This window comes from Onychomys torridus, chromosome 8 (assembly GCF_903995425.1).
Source record: "Onychomys torridus chromosome 8, mOncTor1.1, whole genome shotgun sequence".
Taxonomy (NCBI): Eukaryota; Metazoa; Chordata; class Mammalia; order Rodentia; family Cricetidae; genus Onychomys; species Onychomys torridus.
In genome coordinates this window covers 86,792,745-86,813,715 of record NC_050450.1, presented here as the reverse complement: position 1 = coordinate 86,813,715, position 20,971 = coordinate 86,792,745, and the positions used below count along the sequence as shown (strand labels likewise).

General features: G+C 49.1%; 1 protein-coding gene across 1 annotated transcript; it reads right to left on the bottom strand.

The window, feature by feature from the left end:
- Positions 1-2,425: 2,425 nt before the first annotated feature.
- On the bottom strand, positions 2,426-17,788 carry Psmd3 (proteasome 26S subunit, non-ATPase 3). The gene is made up of 12 exons (XM_036196475.1): positions 17,392-17,788; positions 14,199-14,389; positions 13,764-13,901; positions 11,698-11,834; positions 9,765-9,955; positions 9,149-9,252; positions 4,771-4,885; positions 4,571-4,690; positions 4,363-4,466; positions 3,954-4,109; positions 2,988-3,038; positions 2,426-2,869 (listed from the first exon to the last, which is right to left on the bottom strand). The coding sequence occupies exons 1-12, from the start codon at positions 17,597-17,599 to the stop codon at positions 2,792-2,794; spliced, it is 1,593 nt and encodes a 530-aa protein (XP_036052368.1). The 5' UTR covers positions 17,600-17,788; the 3' UTR covers positions 2,426-2,791.
- Positions 17,789-20,971: the final 3,183 nt, after the last annotated feature.

Below are 20,971 nucleotides of genomic sequence, written 5' to 3'. Positions count from 1 at the left end.
TGTGAATTCGAGGCCAGCCTGGTCTACAGAGTGAGATCCAGGACAGGCTCCAAAACTACACAGAGAAACCCTGTCTCAAAAGACTTAAAAAAAAAAAAGAGAGAGAGAGAGAGAGAGAGAGAGAGAGAGAGAGAGAGTAAAGTTGAACAGGAAGTAGTTGTAAGGAGGAAGGGGATAAGCAGGAAGGAAATAAGGGGTCATGAGGGCTAATATGGTCAAAAATATATCATATATACTCAGCAAATGTCACGGTAAAGCCTATTGTTGTGTACAGTTAATATATGCTAATAAAAACAAAGAAGTTCGAGGTCAAACTTGCTAGGTAGCAAGTCTGAGGCTTGCCTGGCTATGTGGCGTGGGAGGGGAAAGATCAAAGAGCAGTGGCCTCTTTCCCTTGGAGAGTCACCCAGGGGCTGACAGACCAAACTGAGGGAGGCTCAGAGGACATAGTGGCTCATGAAGGGTTGGCTGCAGCCCTGGCTGTCGACGCCTCTAAAGGCTCAGGCAGGCTTTCAGCTATTTTTTCCCCAGGACTGTGAATTGAATACAGGGCCTGGGGCATGCTAAGAAAGCACTCTACCCTGAACTACATCCCTAGCTTAATTAAAAAAAAAAAAAAAAAAATATATATATATATATATATATATATATATATATATATATATATAGCCGGGCGGTGGTGGCACACTCCTTACACGCCTTTAATCCCAGCACTCGGGTGACAGAGGCAGGTGGATCTCTGTGAGTTAGAGGCCAGCCTGGTCTACAGAGTGAGTTCCAGGAAAGGTGCAAAGCTACACAGAGAAACCGTCTCGAAAAACAAACAAACAAATAAATAAATATTTAATGTGTATGAGTGTTTTGCCTTCATGTACATGTGTATATCCCACTCAGTGTCAGTGAGGGCACTGGCTCCCCTGGGACTGGAGCTACAGTTATGAGCCAGGTCCTTTGCAAGAGCAACAAGCTCTTGGCCAGTGAGCCATCTTTCCAACTCTGGTCTGTGACCTTCAAATGTGCACTTTTGTAATTTTTGGTATTATCATATCATCTGAGCCTGTATGTATAGCCTGCTGCTTTCTTACCTGCTCAGCATCTGGTAACGCCCAGTACCACAGGCTCATGGTTACCACCTGATCCAAAGGAAACCCTCCCCTGGTTTGGTGAGTTTTGGATTTTGAGTTTGTTGTTGTTACAGACAGTTGGTCCATTTGCCAAGATTTTCTGGCTCTCATTCTTCTTGAATCTGTGAGCCATTTTTTTTTCCTGTTAACCTCCTTGCTGGCTGAAAGTTTAACATGTTCTGTATAGCCAGCTCCCAGCCGAGCAAAGCTACGTTGTCTCAGAAAACACATCTATAGAATATAGTGTTTATGACAATGAGATGGCATTAGCTGAAGGATGTAGCAATGCCAGGTCACTGTGACCAGGGCTGAGATCAGGAACCTAAGACCAAAACATGTTGAGTGAATTGTGCTGCTGGTGAGGTGTGTCAGTGTGCATTCACCAATGGACAATACTTTAGCCAGCCCAAATCTCATGCCAGCCACTAGGATGGCCGCTGAGGTTAGAAGCCCAGTCCTTAAGGAGCTCACAGACAGGCTGGCAAGATAAAGCTTTCCCACTGACCACCCTGTCAGAAAAACATGACTAAGTGGCCCTGAGCATGCAAGGTGCAAAAGTGACCTGGAGAGCCCGAGGCCGAACACCACCTGTGTGCAGTGACCCAGGAACACAGGCCTAACCGCACCGATCCTGTGTGTGTATTCTCAGCAGCCCTGGGACACTTGAAAAAAGCAGGTAGATGTCTCAAGATGGCTTGAGATGTGCAGCTGGGGTTGGCTGGGGAGCTGAGGTGCCCCTTCCTGGCCCCCAGTTCTGTTTTCAGTGAGCAACCCATCTCCCACTCAGCAGAGCCATTGGGCAAAACTGTTCCCACCCGGCCAGGCTTTGCTCTGGTGCATACCACGAGGCCAGCGCTCGTTCTTTCTTGACTTTTTTTAAAGGCAGGGTCTCACACAGCTAGGTTTGCTCTTGAGCCCAACCCTGGGCTAGGTCCCAGGTGTTTGTGTAGTGCTGGAACTCAAACCCAGAGATTTTATGCATGCTAGGCAAGCTCGCTGCCCACTCACTTCCATCTCTTGTTGTCCGACCCCTTGGAGCCTCTCGGAAGTTTAGGTTCTGATCTGAAGAGCCAGGAGGCCGGAGTCTAGTCCTTTATTTGATGGCGGGTGCAGAGAAGCCTAGGACACTCATCCATCTGCCCGACACTTGAGAGCCCTAAACCTGGGCCTCCTGACCTCAGTTCACCTCACCTGTCGTCCTTCCCTGCAGACCCGCTGGATCCTGGTCACGCCAGGGCTAGGATGCCAAAAAAGAAAGCCACCTGGGCTTGTCACCACTGTAATTCAACAAGAGCAAGGAGCTTTGGAGAACTTTTTATTGTTTAAAAATCATAATTGAAGCTTCAAAAACATACAACCCAACATGTCCCAACTTCAGGCCCCAGTCCACACCCTAATCCACGGTTCTGTCTGTCCCCTCCTGCTGCCTACACCACCATTAGGCAGGACCCTGCCTCCAGGAGACTGCCACCCGTTCTGCCCACAGTGTATTGTCACCAGCTAGAGAGCATGGCAGCAAGAGGGAGAGTTGGCTCCCGGTGTCCCTGACCCCCTGCACATATGCAGTCTGAGCTGTGTGGGAAAGGAGGCCAGGTTCCCGGGCAGGGGACCCCTGAGGGAAAAGACAAAAGTCAGTCTCCACTCAGCCCACCCTCCCCGGCCCCAGCTCAAGGGAAGCTGTCGTCATCATCCTCCGCCATCTCCTTGGCGAACTCCAAGTCCTGCTGCTCCCGCTCACGCCGTTCCTGTGGGGAGAGAGGCTGCGGGTGGGGCTTCACCCCAGGGAGGGAGGCCGCCCTGCCCTCCTGCCGCCCTGCCCTCCTGCCTTCCCTCTGAAAAGCTCCACCTTTGACTCTTGCTCACCTCTGCCGACTCCAGGTCCTTGTTGTAGGATTTGGGAGGAAAGCGCATGGCCTGAAAACAGCAGGTGGAGAAAGAGAAGCAGGAATCACTGGCATGCCCTTTGTCTACCCCAGACACCAAGGCCTGAACACGGTGGGCCACGGCCACCCGCCTGTCTAGGTGGGAAGTTATGTCTGTCTGTCTGTCCATCCATCCATCCATCATCCATCCATCCATCCATCCACCCATCCATCTACCTATCTACCTGTCCATCCATCCATCCATCGGCAAGATTTCTCTACATAGCCCTGGGGAGCCCGGAATTCACTGTGTAGTCCAGGCTGGCCTCAAACTCACAAAGATCCACCTGCCTCTGTCTCCCGAGTGCTGAGATTAAAACGTGCACCATCACACCAGTTCAGAATTGAATTCTTGCACTACCAGATGTTAAAGGTGAGGACAGAAAGGGCTTGATCAACAAAGGGCCTTGCACGTCTGCACAGTGCACTTGGCCAGATTTTAAGGAAGGCAGCAATACCCTGGTTCCTGGGTAAAGAGGAAGACCAGGCCAGAACTGTGTCTAGGCACAGAGGGGGTTGGAACCTTCCGTGGAACTAAATGCCCCCATGGCTTATCCAGGTGAGCCTGGCCAAGTGCTCCAGTGTGGAGTAACTGTCTCAGCAATCCCTGAAGCAGGCCAGCCAGGCAGCAATGCACCGTCTGTTTCACGGGACAGGGGCTCACAGAGGTGATCCCTTAACCTTGGGAGCTGCTGCTCCTCTCTGGCGACATCCCCCACAGGACAGAAGGCCCTACAGTCTTGCTGGCAGGGGCTAGGGAGCACGGGCTGAGTCTGTCCCTATGGCCCGGCTGCACATCAGCGATTTTGACATGGGCTAGGACATGGGCACTAACCAAGCCAGGCTTCCCTGAATGTTCTGGGGAGGGAAGACATAAATGCCCCATCAGCAGCCAAGGGCGTCTCACCTTGACAGACATGTTGTGGATGTCCAGGCAGAAGGAAATGCGCTGGTGGAAGGCTAGCTGGGGTTCCCGGGTAGAGTAGATATCAATCATCTCTTTGGATTGAACGTAGCCCTTCTCATGATTGATGCTGGCCTCAATGACACCATCCCGGATGGCCTGTGGGCTCCCAAGGGGAGGAAAGGTCACCGCCTGCCAGATTCTTGTGCTGCTCTGGTCCTCTGTCCTAACACTCACGCCCAGACTCATTCTCTTTCTGACAGCCTCCCAGCTTCCCTACGGTTACTGGAATTTTCTGATGGGACTGGGCTACTGCAGTACCCTCTGGCCAAGTTCCTTCTACTCCTGGGACCCACTGGACCAGGCAGGAAGGCCACATCCTTGGCCACTGTGGCTCCTGAGCCAGCCCCACCTTGGCGACAATGAACTCTGCATCTTCTGGGCTGTCCAGCTGCAGCTTCTGGGCAATGTCCGCCAGGGAGATACGGGAATAGGAGAGGCTGATCATGCGCACACCTGTGGGAGGAGCAGTGGATGGGCAGGTGGGCACAGATGGGTTACCACCCACCTACCCACCAGGAAGAAAGCCCATCCACATCCTGTTCAGACCCAAATCATACCTGTCTTAATCACATTGTGTCGCAGTCGGATAATTAGGGTGTAGGTCCCGTCTGTTTGAAACTTCTCCCCAAACTGATCCAGGACTTGGTTGAACTTGGCAAGATTTCCTGTCCTAACAGCTGTGGGGGCACAGGAGTGGCTTAGTTGAGGTAACGAGTATACACACTAGCTCAGGGCGGGCTCCGGGGATGAGCCTTACCTTGGGTGAGGAGGAAGTAGGGCATGAGAGAGCGCTTGAGGGAAGGCTGCCGGAACTGCAGGCGGTCTGGGATCTCCCCCAGCAGGAGCTCCACCACGATCAGAAGCTTGTGCACCTGCCAAGGGTGTGACAGGGAGCATGGTCGGGGGGAGCTTGTACATGGGGGGGGGGGACATGAATGGGGCTCTGATCTCATCAGACACACTGAGGAAGAGGGAGGGCAGAATGGTGATGTACACAGCCAAGCAGGTAGACGGACGAGCACACGCAAACTGAATCAAATGAATTGAAGAGGGAGTGAGGGTGCGCAGGTGGCTCAGCGCTGAAGCGTGTTTGCGGCTCTGACAGAGGACAGGCGTTTGGTTCTCTCTCTCTCTCTCTCTCTCTCTCTCTCTCTCTCTCTCTCTCTCTCACACACACACACACACACACACACACACACACACACACACACACACACACGCGCGCGCGCGGTGGCTCTAGGGGATCTGATGTCCTCTTCCGTCTCTGCGGGAACCCACAGACACATGGTGCACACTGACAGACATCCTACACACATTTAAATAAAAAGAAATCTTTAAGAGAAAAAGAGGGGTTGGGGATTTAGCTCAGTGGTAGAGTACTTGCCTAGCAAGCGCAAGGCCCTGGTCCTCAGCTCCAGGGGAAAAAAAAGACCAGGCATGGTGGCGCACACATTTGATCCCAGCACTCAGGAGGCAGAGACAGGTGGATCTCTGTGAATTTGAGGCCAGCCTGGGCTACAGAGTGAGTTCTAGGACAGCCAGGGCTATGTGGAGACTCTTAACACTTTCTCCCTCTGTCCCTCTGTCCCTCTGCACTCTCTCTCTCTCTCTCACACACACACCCACACACCAAACAAACAACCTACAGAGGATGAGAGGGAAGCAGAGGTTGGAATGATAGTGTGGTGTCAGAATGCCCATCCCACCCATACTTGGATGTTGGCTCAGTAAGACCTCCTGTCAGGCTTTAGACCTCAGAAGTGGAAGGGGACAAATTTATGTCTGCCTTTTCCTTACACAGTTTAGGTTTTAGCCTGGGTGAGCCTGTACTCACCATAGAATCAGGGACACTTTCCTACCTCAACTTCCCAAGTCCTGGAATCCGACGCGCACCGTGAAACCTGGCCCAATATGTCTGCTTTTTCTTACTTTATACTTTTAGTCTTTGAAAATTTCCTAAAATGTATTTAGATCACATTTATCCCCCACTTCCTTCCCCTAATTTCTCCCAGACCTACTTCCAAAGTTCGTCTTTTAAGGTTTATGGTGGAGAGTGTTAGGATCCTGTACATGGGCAGCCTCTTACATCATCAGCCAGCGCTGATGTACCCACAGGCCACACAATCCCCGCCTTAAAAAGCCAGATACGGACCCCCACCCCCTCATGCTCCTCCTCCTCATGCACACAGACAGACGGGGCCCTGATCTCTGCCCTGTCCCTAATTCCAGAGAAATAAGTTCTCATGCACCACAAACTTTTCTCTCACCGGTTCCCTCTCCTAATTAACTGCTCAGCTAATGGTTACAGGATCACCACAGAGTCTAGGGATCATCAAGTAAGAAACTGTAACAGGCCGGGCGGTGGTGGCACACGCCTTTAATCCCAGCACTCGGGAGGCAGAGCCAGGCGGATCTCTGTGAGTTCAAGGCCAGCCTGGGCTACAGAGCGAGATCCAGGACAGGCGCAAAGCAACACAGAGAAACCCTGTCTTGAACCCCCCCCCCAAAAAAAAAGAAAGAAAGAAAGAAACTGTAACAGGGGGCTGGAGAGATGACTCAGAGGTTAAGAGCACTGCTTGTTTTTCCAGAGGTCCTGAGTTCAATTCCCAGCAACCACATGGTGGCTCACAACCATCTGTAATGGGATCTGGTGCCCTCTTCTGGCCTGCAGGGATAAGTGCAGGCAGAACACTGTGTACATAATTTAAAAGGAAGGAAGGAAGGAAGGAAGGAAGGAAGGAAGGAAGGAAGGAAGGAAGGAAGGAAGAAACTGTAACAGCCAAAAGGTATTTATACCTCCAGACCCAAAAGTGTCTGGGTTCTACAAAAACAGACTTTACTCGGTCTCTGATAAAGCTTAAAAACATGTTCCAATCTCGGTCTCTCTCATTAACACTAACCAATACACCAATACAAGTAGAGTACTAAATGCTACCACGGTCACTAATTTTCTCATGGCTGCTTCTTAACATGTTAAAAAATTTTCCCAAGCTCCAGAAACCAGCTTAAATCCATCTGGACAGGTTGGGTCTACTTCAGGCCTTTCCTGTCTCACCAGCATCCTGTCAGACACAAAAGTGGCCAGGGTGCCAAGCTGAGAGGGATGGACTGCTCCAGGGCAGCATGACAGCCCACCATCCCAGACGCCTGTCTACCTTGGAAGGCCCCCTTCCTTACCCCTCCCCTAAAAGCCAACTGACGCCCACCAAGTCAGCTGGAAGCAGTTTTTCCGGGAAAAATGACACCCCTATTCCTATTTACTCGCTTTTTTTTTTTATAATAAGCAAAAAGTCTAGAATGTTAGGATCCTGCTCTCACTCTTCGAGTCTGGCGTCTTACATCATCAGTGGTCGCTGGCGACTATGTACCCACTGCGTGGTCACACAATTCCTGCCTTAAAAAGCCAGACATGGACCGCCACCCTTCTCTTTCTGTTTCCTCTCTGCTCTGCTCCCTCCCCCAGGCCTGGCTCTCCCCTCTTCCCATTCTAATAAAGCTCTTTCTAACTCTGGTAGTCGTGGCCATGGACAGTGACTTTTCCGCTGGTAACCAGCGCTACCAACCAACGCCATTTTACTATCGGAGAGGCTAATGGATGCTGAATGGCATCCCTAAAGAAAATGAATCAGTCTCACGTTTACCAGCAGCACTGGCACCTGAGAAACAGTTCAAATGCAGACCCTGGGGCACAGCAACACCCATCTTTAACCCCAGCATTCCATGGCAGAGGTTAGCTTGGTTTACACAATGAGTTCCAGGCCAGCCAGGGCTAAATAGTTTGACTCTGTTGAGAAAAAGCTCATGTGCACATATGAGAGAGAGAGAGAGAGAGAGAGAGAGAGAGAGAGAGAGAGAGAGAGAGCTCTATTTCTTTGTAAACAGGGTCTTGCTACATAGTCCCAGTTGGCCTTAAACTTGCAATGCTCTTGCCTGTGCTGCCTGAGTGCACAGCTGGGCCCCTCTATGCCCAGCTGCAGCATGTATTTTAGTTTTGAAAGGGGTGGAGCAGGGGATAGGCTCTCTCCTTAAACACACATATTCCTTTTCCACTGTCCCAGGCTTCCTCATCAATGAACACTGGCCAAAGATTCCAGCCCAACTCTCTGCTCCATCCTGCCCTGGATGCTACTGTAAGGAGACATAAATTCTTACATCTTATTTGAGATACCAGACTTACCCATGGGGCTACACCAGCAAGTGAGATACTATTTCATTATCTGTATGTGTAGTGATTTTTGTTGTTTGAGGCAGGGTCTTACACTATGTAGTCCAGGCTGGCCTTGAACCTGCCACCTTCCTGTGTTAGCCTCCTAACTACCTGGATTACTATCTAGCACCATACCTCCCTTTTAGTGTGTGTGGTGTTTTTTTTTTTTTTTTTTCAAGACAAGGTTTTTTTATGTAGCTTTTGGTGCCTGTCTTGGAACTTGCTCTCTAGACCAGGCTGGCCTCAAACTCACAGAGATCTGCCTGGCTCTGTCTCCCAAGTGCTGGGATTAAAGGCATGCAACATCGCCACCCGGCCTAAGATTTCTTACTCTTTAAAACCAAGTCAGCCCAGCCTAGTCTGAATTGAACACTATGCTTCCCAGCACACTGACCCATCACTGCCCATGATCACCCACACTGACAAAGGAAGAATGGAGGCTGGCGCCATGCTGAGGCAGGAACACAGGCCTATAGCTGGAAAACTGGGTCCCAAACTGGGCTACTTTACATAGGCCCATGGTTCCCGAAGGCCAAATTCTTTCTCTCTTTGAAACACCACCACTGAGAGACGCCCTCTCTATCCCTTTCTGTCACTCACGGTGACCATCACCAGAGTCAACCTCTCGTGTCCGAAGGCTCTGAAATGGCTATGGTTTATGTGCACAGGAGCCCTCAGCTTTGTGAGTTATGAGACAGTCTGGACTTCCTGAACAGACAACACCCAGCAAGACTGGCATGCCTGGGACCCCTGCTGGGCGTGCTGGGGATGAGGGACATTTCAAACTCCTCTGAGCGTTGGCTGGCAGAGGAGCTGAGGTGCTGCTGGCAGCTGCAGGGAGAGGGTGGAGGAGCTCCGGCTCCGGCACAGGGAAGCGGACCTAAGGGGATCAGATAAGCAAGATGGGGAGGACCAGGACCTCGCTTACCGTCTGTTTGAAGCCAACAGCTGTGTGCTGCGGGGCCTTGCGCAGGGCATTGGTCATCGTTCTCCGGGCCTCAGAGTACTCCAGCTGGATAGCTTTGATTCGGCCTGGGGTACACAAGAGGAGAGCGGGTCAAAAGAGTGGTGTTGGCCGGGCAGTGGTGGTGCACGCCTCTGATCCCAGCACTAGGGAGGCAGAGGCAGGCAGATCTCTGTAAGTTCGATGATAGCCTGGTCTACAGAGAGAGTTCCAGGACAGCCAGGGCTGTTACACAGCGAAACCCTGTCTCAAAAAAACCCCAAAAAAAAACAAAAAACAACCTCCTCCAAAACAACAACAACAAAAAACCCCAAAATGGTGTTATTTCCCACAACCACCACTACACCCTCTTTGGGCAAACACCTTGGCTTTAGAATATTCTGGCTTCTTGCTTGCCTGATGATTTGGAAAGTATCCCATGTGCAGGCCTAGACTATGCTAATCAGCTTGAGCTGATTACTTGGTCCCTCCCGTATCTATCTGGGATGAGTGCTGTCTGTGCCAAATGGGCCAACCCTGAAAAGTCTGCATCAAGGAGCCTGAGCCACCTCCTGCTTTGTGGGTAGGGACCCCTGCTTACCTGTGTAGTAGAGGTACCTGGCCCACTCATTGTTGTTAGCCTGTTCGGGGAAGACAGACTTGGATACTAGTTTCTCAGCCTGGTCATACAAGCTGTAGTGTAGGTAATTCCGAAGCAAGAGGTTTAATAAGGTCGCCTGTCCGTCTGCATCATGCCGGAGGGTGGCTGTCCGGAGCCGGGCATGCAAGAAACTTTGAGAAGGAAAGCAAAGGAATGTCAAACTCTCAAACCATGTCAAGTTTGGTAGCTAACATCTATAATCCCAGCACTTGGGAGGCAGAGGCAAGTGGGCCTCTATGAGTCTGAGGCCAGCCTGGGCTACTTGTCTAGTTCCAGGACAGCCAGGGCTACACAGAGTCCTGTCTCAAAATATGACCCTGACTTGCCTGATTTACCAATTACTTTCGGTCTGGCGCCATCTAGACAGGACAACACGTGGGCTCATGATAAGAATGTGGTTTACCCAGCAGGACAGACGGTGGCAGAAGCCAAGCAGAAACCAGGAAAAGAGCAAGAGAACACAGGAGGCATGGGCGAGCTGGCTCCTTTCTTTCTGTCCTCCGGTTGTGAGCCTGAGCCTTCAACAGCCCAGCTATCTCTCTAGCTCCAGTGTCTCATTTCACAGTACGTTCATGTGTGTGCACTTGAGTGTCACAGTGTGTATACAAGGTCAGAGGACAACTTACAGAGGTTGGTGCTCTCAGTCCATCATCTGGGTCCTGGGGATCAAATTCAGGTCCTCAAGCTTGGCGGTGTCTTTACCGACTGAACCATCAACAGTCCCGGGACTTAATTTTTAAAAATTTTTATTTATTATATTAAAAATTGTGTATGGGTGAGTGTGCAATAGCACAGATATGGAGGTCAGAGGACAACTTTAGGGAACTGGCTTTACCCTCTTATGATGTGGATCTCAGGGATGAACTCAGGCTGCTGGACTTTTACACAGCCCGATCACACAGGACTGGGATGGTCACAGGGAAGGATGGACTCGAAGGAGAGGGGAGAGAGAGGGTTCTGGGAAAAGGAGAGCCCAAAGGCTCTGAGGAAGGATGTCTGCTATGCCCGAGGAAGAAGAGGAGGCTAGTGTGCTGGTGGAGAGGAGAGGGAGCCAAGGAAGAAAGACAAGTTGGTCAGCTCAGTTCTCGAAACTACTACGAGGACTCTGGCTTTTCTAAAGGGCTTGGGCTGGGGTGGCTGGAGCAGGTTTTGAACAGAAAGCCAAAATATTTCTAGTATGTCCTTTCACCTCTACCTCACCCACCAATCCTCCCTAGCTGTGGGGTGACAGGAAAAGTTAGGGGGTAGTTCGTTAAAGTCTAGAGGTTATCCCCATTGCTTATCCAGGATTACCATCCCCACAGCTCAGGGGATGTTAGCTAGTACCCATTACCTGCTGGGTATCTGTGGTGGTTTGAACAAGACTGCCCCCACAGGCACATATTTGAATGCTTAGTCACCAAGGAGTAGCACTATTTGAAAGACTTAGAAGGGTCAGGAGGTGGAGTGGGTGTGGTCTTGCTAGAGGAAGTGTGTCACTGAGGTTTCAAGCACCCACATACTCAGGAGGCAGAGGCAGGAGGATCTCTGCATTTGAGGCCAGCCTAATCTATGGAGCAAGTTCCAGCACAGCCAGGGATACACAGAGAAACCCTGTCTCGACACCCCCAACCCCCCCCCCCCACAAGCTCAGACCAGTCCTCCACCCCCTCAGACAAGGATGTCGCTCTCAGCTACCGTTCCAGGACCATGCATGCTGCCACGACGGCCATGGACTAACCCTTCTGAGTTGTCCTCATCAGAACATGTCATCAACAGAACAGTGACCGAGACAGAACTTCACACCCACTAGTTCCTCATTCTCTCCAGGCCCACAACTCGGTAGTAGAGATGACCATGGCTCTGATCCCATGAAGACCTTGACTACTTATACCTGCGCACCACATCCAGCTTGTCCAGGAACTCATAGACTCGGGCGTGATAATAATAACACTTTGCAGCTACAAGGTCCAGGGCTCGGCGGTTCTGAGTGCTGATCTTCTGCATCAGGTCATCAGAGATTTTCTGGGCCTGGAAAGGGTTTGGGGGGTAAAAGAGAACTAAGTGGTAACTCTCCAAAGGTCAAGGGGAGCATGATGAACCAGCAATTCTGCTCCTAGGTGTCCGCGCAAGAGAACTGTAAAGAACTACAAAAGCCTATAGACAAACGCTAATATCCGTGTCATTCAAAATAACCCAAGGAGTTATGTGAAGAACGCATAAAGAACCAAGTGTGGTGCTCCATGCTGTAATCCCGGTACTCACTCAGGAGGGAGGAAGATCCAGTCTGAGACTAGGCTGGGCTAGAGAAACAAAACTAAACAAAAATAGTAACAATAAGCAAAGGAAGGTAGATTCATTAGACTAATGACCAGCTGAGGGCTGGAGAGATGCTCAGTGGTTAAGAGCACTGGCTGCTCTTCCGGGACTGGGGTTCAGTTCCCAGCACCCCCATGGCAGCTCACAACAGTCTGCAGTTTCAGTTCTAGGGGCTTCAACACCCTCACACATGCAGGTAAAACACCAATGCACATAAAAAAAGAAAAATTAAAAACAAACAAACAAATGACTGTTAACCGGTCACAAACATGTGATCCCACCAGGAGGACTGTAGCAAGTCTCAGGCCAGCCTGGGGAGAGAGTGAACACTGAAACACACACAGTGCAGATGACAGGGGGGGACGGCCCAGCGGTGCAGCGCTCACAGCACGAGCACACATGCACCCTCACTTCCATCTTCAGTCAGACCACAGAGTGGCGGGATCGCTGATCCCTGCCATGCTGTCACCCTCTGCCCAATCTTGAAACTTTGTATTAAGTGCAGGAGGCCAACCTTGCACAGTCAGAAAGCACACAGGTGGTTTGTGGGTGGAGGGAAGGTGGCGTTTGTGCTGGAGCGGGGAACATGCCCTTGGGTTAGTGCGGATGGCAGGACAGCCCTGTGGGTATACGGAAAACCACCCAACTGTCCACGGCACAAAGATGGATTTTATCGAAAAGAAAAACAAGCAAACAAAATGGTGACATGAAAAAGAACAAAACAGAGCGTGAAAAGTGATGCCTGTCATTTCTGCATGTCCCATGTAGCTACAACTATCAAGCAAGATGACCCAACCTGGCAAGTGAGAGAACTGGAGTGCAGCTTGCATACCCAATGTCCCTTCCTGGAAATGCTTCATGCCCAAAGCCAGAGTTCTTTATTACATGGATGAGAGCGTAGAGTGTTTTGCCTTAATGTATACTAGGTGTACCACATGCCTGCCTGGTGCTAAGCCAGAAGAGGATGTTGAATCTCCTAGAGCTGGAGTTATAGATGGCTGTGAGCTGCCATGTGGGTGCTGGGAATCGAACCTGGGTCCTCTTCAATAGTAGCTGTACTCTTAAGAGCTGAGCCATCTCTCCAGCCTCACAGAGTTGGCTTTTTAGAATATAATTTTAAGACATTTTTACTTTTATTTGCATGTGCACATGCCCTGTATCGATCCTCTGTCTCGGCCTCCTGAGTGCTGAGGTAATAGATAGGCACCATGCATGACTAGCTGCCATTTCCTTTTCTTTTCCTTTTTTTTTTCTGGTTTTTCTCTGTACAGCCCTGGCTGTCCTGGAACTCACTATGTAGACCAGGCTGGCCCTGAACTCAGATATTTGCCTGCCTCTGCCTTCTGAGTGCTGAGTTTGAAGGCATGTGCCAGCATTACTTGGCTACCATTTCCTAAAGATCTATGAAAATTTACGCTGTGCAAATGTGAGAAAGGGTCTCACTATGCAGTCCACACTGGCCTTGAACTCCTATTCTGTCTCAGCCTCTGTGCAATGGGATTGCAGGTGTGCACCGCCATGCCTACCTTGGGGAGGTGGGCAGAGAGATCGTTTACAGTGATCCCTCCCTTACTTCTTTACTGGAGATCATCTCCCCCAGAGACCTGGGGCTGGCTAATTATCCCCACTGCATCCTGGTACCTCTTTGTAGCGTTTGCTGTTCATCAGGAAGATGACCATGAGCAGCTGGAGATAAGCTTCCACTTCAGGTAGAAGGGGTGCTGATGCAGCTTTTCCTGTGCGTGGACGGAACTGTAGATCGGCTTCTGTGTCCATGGGCTAGGGGAGGACAGGGTTACCATGGAAAAGTGCAGCCAACCAATCAACAAGCGTTTACTGGACACTCACTATGTGTTTCAACACACATTTACTGAGTGCCTACTATGCACAAAGAATTTGCCAGGTGCCGAGGATACAAAATTAAAGACAGTCCTTTTCTTGGAGTGTCAAGGAGGCTGGCAACAGAACATAATAAAGATTTCTGTAATCTCACAAAAGGCTTGACTTAAGAACGCAGCTACCACACCTGAGACACTGCAAATCCTATCAGACACCCTTGAAGCTAGCCCAACTCACTTCTTCTAGGAAGGGCAGCAGGAAGTCTCGAGTGGCATTATTGGAGGTGAAGAAACCATGCACGGCCTTATAGAGAACATAGTGGTTGAGGCGGCGTGACGTGGACGGCAGCATCCGCAGCGCCCTCAGCACAAACCGAGGCTCCTTGCCCGTAACAGCCTTCTCTAGCTGTTTCACATGTTCCTTGATATCTGCAGAGGACCGGAGAAGAGAGAGAAGTTACCTCCAGTTCCTCCTGTCCCCCACCACGCTGGGGGAGCAGTTCCATGGAACATGTCTATTTACCCTTTTGGTCCAATCGAGTTAAGCAGTATTTATGGAGCAGCGCATCTATGTTCAGACATAATGGGATACAAGGAAAAATATAGCTGGGGCAGGGGACAGGGCAGAGGACAGCTGAAAGGCATAGAAAGGAAAACAGTTGAGAAACAAAGTAGAAGAAATACACGGGAGCTTTATCAGAGCTGAAAATAGGGAAAGACTTTGTAAACAGTGGAGAAATCTCAGAGACAGGCACACCGGACTGAGAGTGACTACAAAAAAAGCCTTCTGAATAACCATGTCAACAAGAGAAATATATGCACAACACATGACCAGACTCACAGCTCATTTCACAAAGAATTTACATTACTGGCTAGGAGAAACTAATGGGGGCTGGAGAGATGCTCAGCAATTAAGAGCACTGGCTGCTTTTCCAGAGGACCCCGGTTCAATTCCCGTACTCACAATTGTCTGTAATTCCAGTTCCAGGGGATATCTCTATCTCTCTCTCTCTCTCTCTCTCTCTCTCTCTCTCACACACACACACACACACACACACACACACACACACACACACACACGTAAAACACCAAAGCACATAAACAAATAAATCTTAAAAAAAGAGAAACTGCTGGCCATAACTTCAAAACAAAAGTGGACACTGGACATAAGCAGACGTTGGCAAAACAATAAAAGACGACTGTATTTTGGTAGTATCCAAATATCTGAAAATGAAAACATTTTTATATTACCAAATTAGTGATATTTTAAAATGGAATGGAAACATAAAGAATAAAGGGAAAATAATATTTACAATCAGATTTTCAGGACAACATAAAAGTCTTTAGAAATGGGGCTGAAGAGATGATTCAGTGGTTGAGTACTTGCTGCTCTTCCAGAGGACCTGGGTTCTATTCCCAGCACCCACATGGTGGCTCACATACGTCCTTAACTATAGCTCCAGGGAGTCAGATGTCTTCTGGTCTTTGTGGACACTGCACACAGGTGGTACACTTACAAACACACAGGTGAAACATTCATACACACAAACACAATTTAAATTTAGACATGTTTACCCTTTTTGATTTAGGCATAGAAATTCTAAAAAGCTATATTTAAATAGTTACAAAAGTAGATTAACAACCTAGGAATATGGTGATTGCAAAAACTACTTAAAAGAGCAAGAAACATGCAAAACTTTAAATGTGCAGCAATTAGGAGAATGCAATCAACTGGCAGTTTCTGAGTCAGATTTCCCACTTAACAACGGTGCTTGTGATACCAATTATTACAAATAGTAACAGCTGCTATGAATGGAGGCCTTACCGTGAATTTACTATGTATGTGCTAGGCACAGTTCATGCATTCTAACGTTCGCAATAACCCAAAAGAGCTAATGCTATTAATAATCTCACTTATACAAATAGGGAAACTGATTCTGGAGTTTACAGTCTCAATCACTACACTGAGTAGTCAATAAATGCTTCTTTAATAAATTGAACCTTATGTTCATGGACATGTTAAATGAAAAGACAAAAAAAAAATCTCTACATACTAATACCTTGATCCTAACTGTGTACTTCAATGATTCCAATTGTAGAAGAGCTTGAAAATACACAGGAAAATATGTTAACCCTGGTTGAATTTTTCTCCCTGTTACTTTAGAATTCTCATGTTTCAAAATTTCTACAGTGAATAAAAACTACAATGAAATGTACACACACACACACACACACACACACACACACACACACAGGCAACGCTGAGTGACATCTCTACCACTGGCTACTTTTATTTCAGGTAAAAGACCTTTACTGTACATAGATCCTGTTGCCAAGTTTGTTTGCTTTTTAAAGTGGGAGTTGATTCAGTCCATACATACACATACATCCTCAAAAGTACCACTTGGGGCATAACTTGGCTTATCTCCATGTTTTGAAGTAGTTTCTCATGTAGTTAAGCAAAGAGAGAGAGAAAAAAAAATTCCAGTAAGGAGTCTGGTCCCACTTGAGCTGGAACTTGGAAAACTGCACAGAATCACAGTGAGAAGTCTCACCCCACCCACTTCAAACATGGACAGGATGGACAAAGTGGGAAATACAGCAACTTAAGAAGAACAAGGGTTGGGGATTTGGCTCAGTGGTAGAGTGCTTGCCTAGCAAGCGCAAGGCCTTGGGCTTGGTCCTCAGCTGGAAAAAAAAAAAAAAAAAAAGGAGGACAAGAGAGCGACAGGAACCCGAGAACTGGCATCTGGAAGAAAGTTGAAGATGGTGGTGGCTTATAGTAGTTGAGGCCACAGGTAAGCGCTATAAACAAACAACAACAACAACAACAACAACAAAAAGATAAACTGAGGAGTTAAAGTGTATATGTGCTTAACTCTTTAGAAACGGAGGGAATAAGGACCTTAAGAGAGAGGAAAAGAGCAACGGGACAGTTTATAGATACTTCAATTACAGAAGTAAGGACACAAGGTAGAAATGGCTCATCTAGGGAGTTCGCTAAAGGAAGCTGGAGCTACAGAACCCTTTATAAACTAAGGGGCCAGTGTAATGTTACCCTGGCTTCTTTGGACACAAATACAAACGCTGATTTCTACAGCTCAATAACATTTCCGAGGCGCTAAAATCGGTTAGACGGGGTGTACATGGAGTAGACCAGTGGGGAGAACTGAAGAAAAGGCTCGATGACACCAAGATGCAACCCCAGATGAGAAGAGGGAGTGTGAGGAGAGCAATCCGCAGCCTGGAGAACAGGTTCAGTCGCCGGCGGGGGTCGAGGGTGATAGGGCGGGCATTTCCGACCCCAGCCCCATGGACCGAACACAGGGAACCGAGGTAGGCGGAGGCTGCGCAGGTCCCAGGGAGAACTCGCATCACCGTGGCCGCTGTCACCCGTGATCGCGGCACGTCCCGGACGCGGGCTCCCGTACCTTCCAAGGTGACAGTGTCCAGCTCTCGCTGGGAGTGCTCGGTCGCGGCTGCCTTGCCGTCTCCCTCCCCCGTTGAGCCGCTCCCTGCTGCTGCCTCCTCTTTCATCTCCACATCCTGGGGGGCGGGCGGCGGCGGTTCTTGTTCCCCTCCCGGCGGCGGCTTTGCCTTGTCGGCGCCTCGGCGCCGCGCCGAGCCCTCCTGCTTCATGGCGCCCGGGGTCGCGGCCTAGTCCGGGGACCGAGGCAGGGGCCTCGCCTAAACCCTCACACCAGAGACCAGGCACAGAGCCGGGCCTGCACACCAGCGCGGGCTCGCGTCGGGCCGCACGATGACCGAGCAGCTGCAAACTCCTTCCCGGCGCTGGGGCTTCTGGGAAATGCCAGGCCCGGCGAGCAGATGGCCGAGTTCGGGGAGGAGAAAGAAATCAACAGCCGAGGTGCACGATGAAGGCGGATCTTCTAGGAAAGGGGTGGAGTCCGCAAGAATTTGTGGGGCTTCGGAGTGGTGATTTTTATCTTCCTCTCGAGTGCGTACCTCTGAATGTCCGCGAGAGGTCCCCTTAGGCTCCAACCCGGGCTACCTACCCCAGACTCTAACTACGTAAGTAGGTAGGCCTATCGGAGCGCAGATTCAGATGACATCACAAGTTGCCGGGCTTTTTTTCCTTCCCCACCCCGCAAGCTCTCCCAGTTTGCGCAGGTCAGATCCCTTGTGAAATCCATCAGGCTCGCGCTCTCAACGCCCGCCAGATGCTTCCAGCGCCGGGAAGAAAGGGAGCTTGTGTACTTGTAGCTAGTTGAACTGAGCTCAACCCCTGTGGCATCCGAACTTCCTTGTCAAATTTTTGTATAGTGCTGAATATAAGGCATACCATCTCTGCAGCCTGGAAGTGTGTGGGGGGAGGGTGTATTTGCGTGGTTTTTTTTTTTGCACTGCTAAATAGGGTTGTTTTTATTTTCTTTTTCCTTGCCCAGCCCTATCTAAACATAAAATAAAACTACCGGGCTGAAATTAACCCATTAAAATCAGCAATTAGTTATGAAAATCATAAAGCTTTTTTTTTTTTTTTAAGTAATTAAGGGTAGTTAAATTATCTAAAGAATACAAAGTCAAAACAGTTGGGGGTAAGGTATCCGGGGCACAGCAGAGGCCCACAGGGAAACCTGGGAGTTTGAAAGACAAAGGGAACACAGGACATCAAAGTGCAGGCTAGAAATTTCACTTAGAAGATAACACTTCTGAAAATATTAAAGAGCAACAATAGCACCTGCACAGAGAGTGTGTGAGGAAGGAGGCTGCCTGTAGAAAACGCAAGTCTTCACGTTACATGAGACAAGTGCTGAACCAAACTATGTGAACTAGGGTAGGATGCCTACTATGGACAGCAGATGTTAAAGCTGGTAAAAGAGAATGATCCTAAAAAAACAGCATTGACCTTTGTCTACCAGCCCAGACCTCATTCATTCTGTGCACTACAAAGAGTGAGGCGTGAGGTGTCTTATCGTTATCAGATGCTGCATCAAAATAGATGATTTTTCCCCACATTTATTCAAATTTAATAATAGGAGTCCACGTTGTATACGGCTCAGGGTCAGTACATAGAGGATTGTTGGAAAACCGAGCTCAAGAATGTAATGTAGGGCCAGATGTGGTGGCACACATCTTTAATCTCAGCACTAGGGAGGCGGGTCTCTGTGTTTGAGGCCAGCCTGGTCTACATAGCAAGTTCCAGGATAGCCAGAACTACATAGAAAGACTGTCTCAAAATAATAATAATGATGATGATGATAACGATAATAATAATAATAATACTGTGGGCCGGCGAAATGGCTCAGGGGATAAAGGCACTTGCTGCCAAGTGTGAAGATGTGAACTTGATACTGGGTCCCATGAGAGAAGGAGGGAAGAGTCCCACTGAGTCCCACAAGTTGTTCTCTGACCTCCACAAGCCTGCTGTGGCACACCCCCATAAATAAATGCTTTAAAGAGAGAGAGAGAGAGAGAAGAGACTGAGACAGAGAAAGAGAGAGAATAATGTACCCAGTCAGGCACTATGCTCCACTCCAGTTAATCCCAACACTTGGGAGGCTGAGAAAATTGTCATTACTTGAAGGTTAGCCTGGGCTGCATAGTTCCAGGAAAGCCTGGGCTACAGTGTGGGAGTTTGCTGCCTTCTCAAAAACTCAAAACAACCAGACAAGCAAGGTGAGTTAGTAAATAAAGGCGTTGCCACAGGACTGAGGACTCCTGAGTCCCATTCCTGGAAAAGAGGGAAAGGTGGAAGGAGGGAAATGATTCCACAAAGTTGTTTTCTGACCTCCACACAGGGGCTGTAGCACGGGACACACATACACACACACAGGTCACAGGGACCTTGAAACAAAGTTGACACTCTCTGTATGTTCTGTTCTGGGATGCAGTGTGTTTGGGGATGGAAGGAAGAGGCTCTGGGGAGCAGTTTGCGGAGGCCTTTATACATCCAGACACCTGTGGATGGGGAGCAGAATGATGTCCTTCCTGGGGTACACAAATGGAAGAAAACTGGACTAGAAAGCCTTCCCATTCCTTCAGCACTGGTTTTGAAGATACAGGGGGGCGGGGCAGTTTCTCAACACACAAAACAAAACTCCAGCATGGAAACTTGATCTCCTCTGTGAACAGCCTGGACTGGCTCAGCACATGCTCTAACAAGGGTTCAGAAGACGCAGAATGTGTCCTGACTATATTCTCTTGTATAATAAATCCTCAGGACATTTGTGTTTGTTCGTTTGAGACACAGTCTCCCTGTGTAGCCCTGGCTGGCCTGTAACTCAGAGAGATTCACCCTTTGCCTCCAGAGCACTCGGATAAAAGGCAACTAGATCTTTATCTGCCCCACCACACCTGGCAGCTGCATAGGTTTTTAAAATTGCATTTATTTATTTAGTTGGTTGGGGGCCACTCTTCCCACGGTGTATGTGAGGAAGTCCGAGAACAACTTTCTGAAGCCCATTTCCTCCCACCATGTGGGGCCTGACAGTTGAAGTTGGGCCATGAGGCTTGGCAGCAAGTGCTGCTGAGCCATCTCGCTGGTATCCCTACTTATCTTTTGTATTATTTTTATTCTATTGTGACAAATAATTCTCTGTATTAGGCAAGTCACTTGTCAAACAGAATTGTGTGCCCCAGTTTTAGGGCACACACCTGGACCTGTTCTTCCAAGCTGTCCTTTCACAATGCTGGGGGGCAGGGAACAGAGGTTTCTAATGAGCTCAGGGATAAACTTATTAAAGTACCTTCATGACACCCTGGACTGCAGGTGGGCGAGAACGGTAAAGGGCGAAAACAGACCGGCTTTGTTGTTCATCCTTCTGCTCAAAGAAGTTACCGTGCTGGATAGTTGAGATGTTAGCTCATCTCTCTATTACGTTTACATCACAAGGAAAGGATGAACAAGTCAGCAGAGAACAACGAAGTAGAACCTGACGACTTTGGAAGATGCCAAGAATCGGGGAGAAAGGCTAAACATGAAGTTTTTGGCAGCTGGTCATGAGTTCTTGTTGCATGGAGGAACTGACCTGGGCAAGGAGGTCGGTAAGA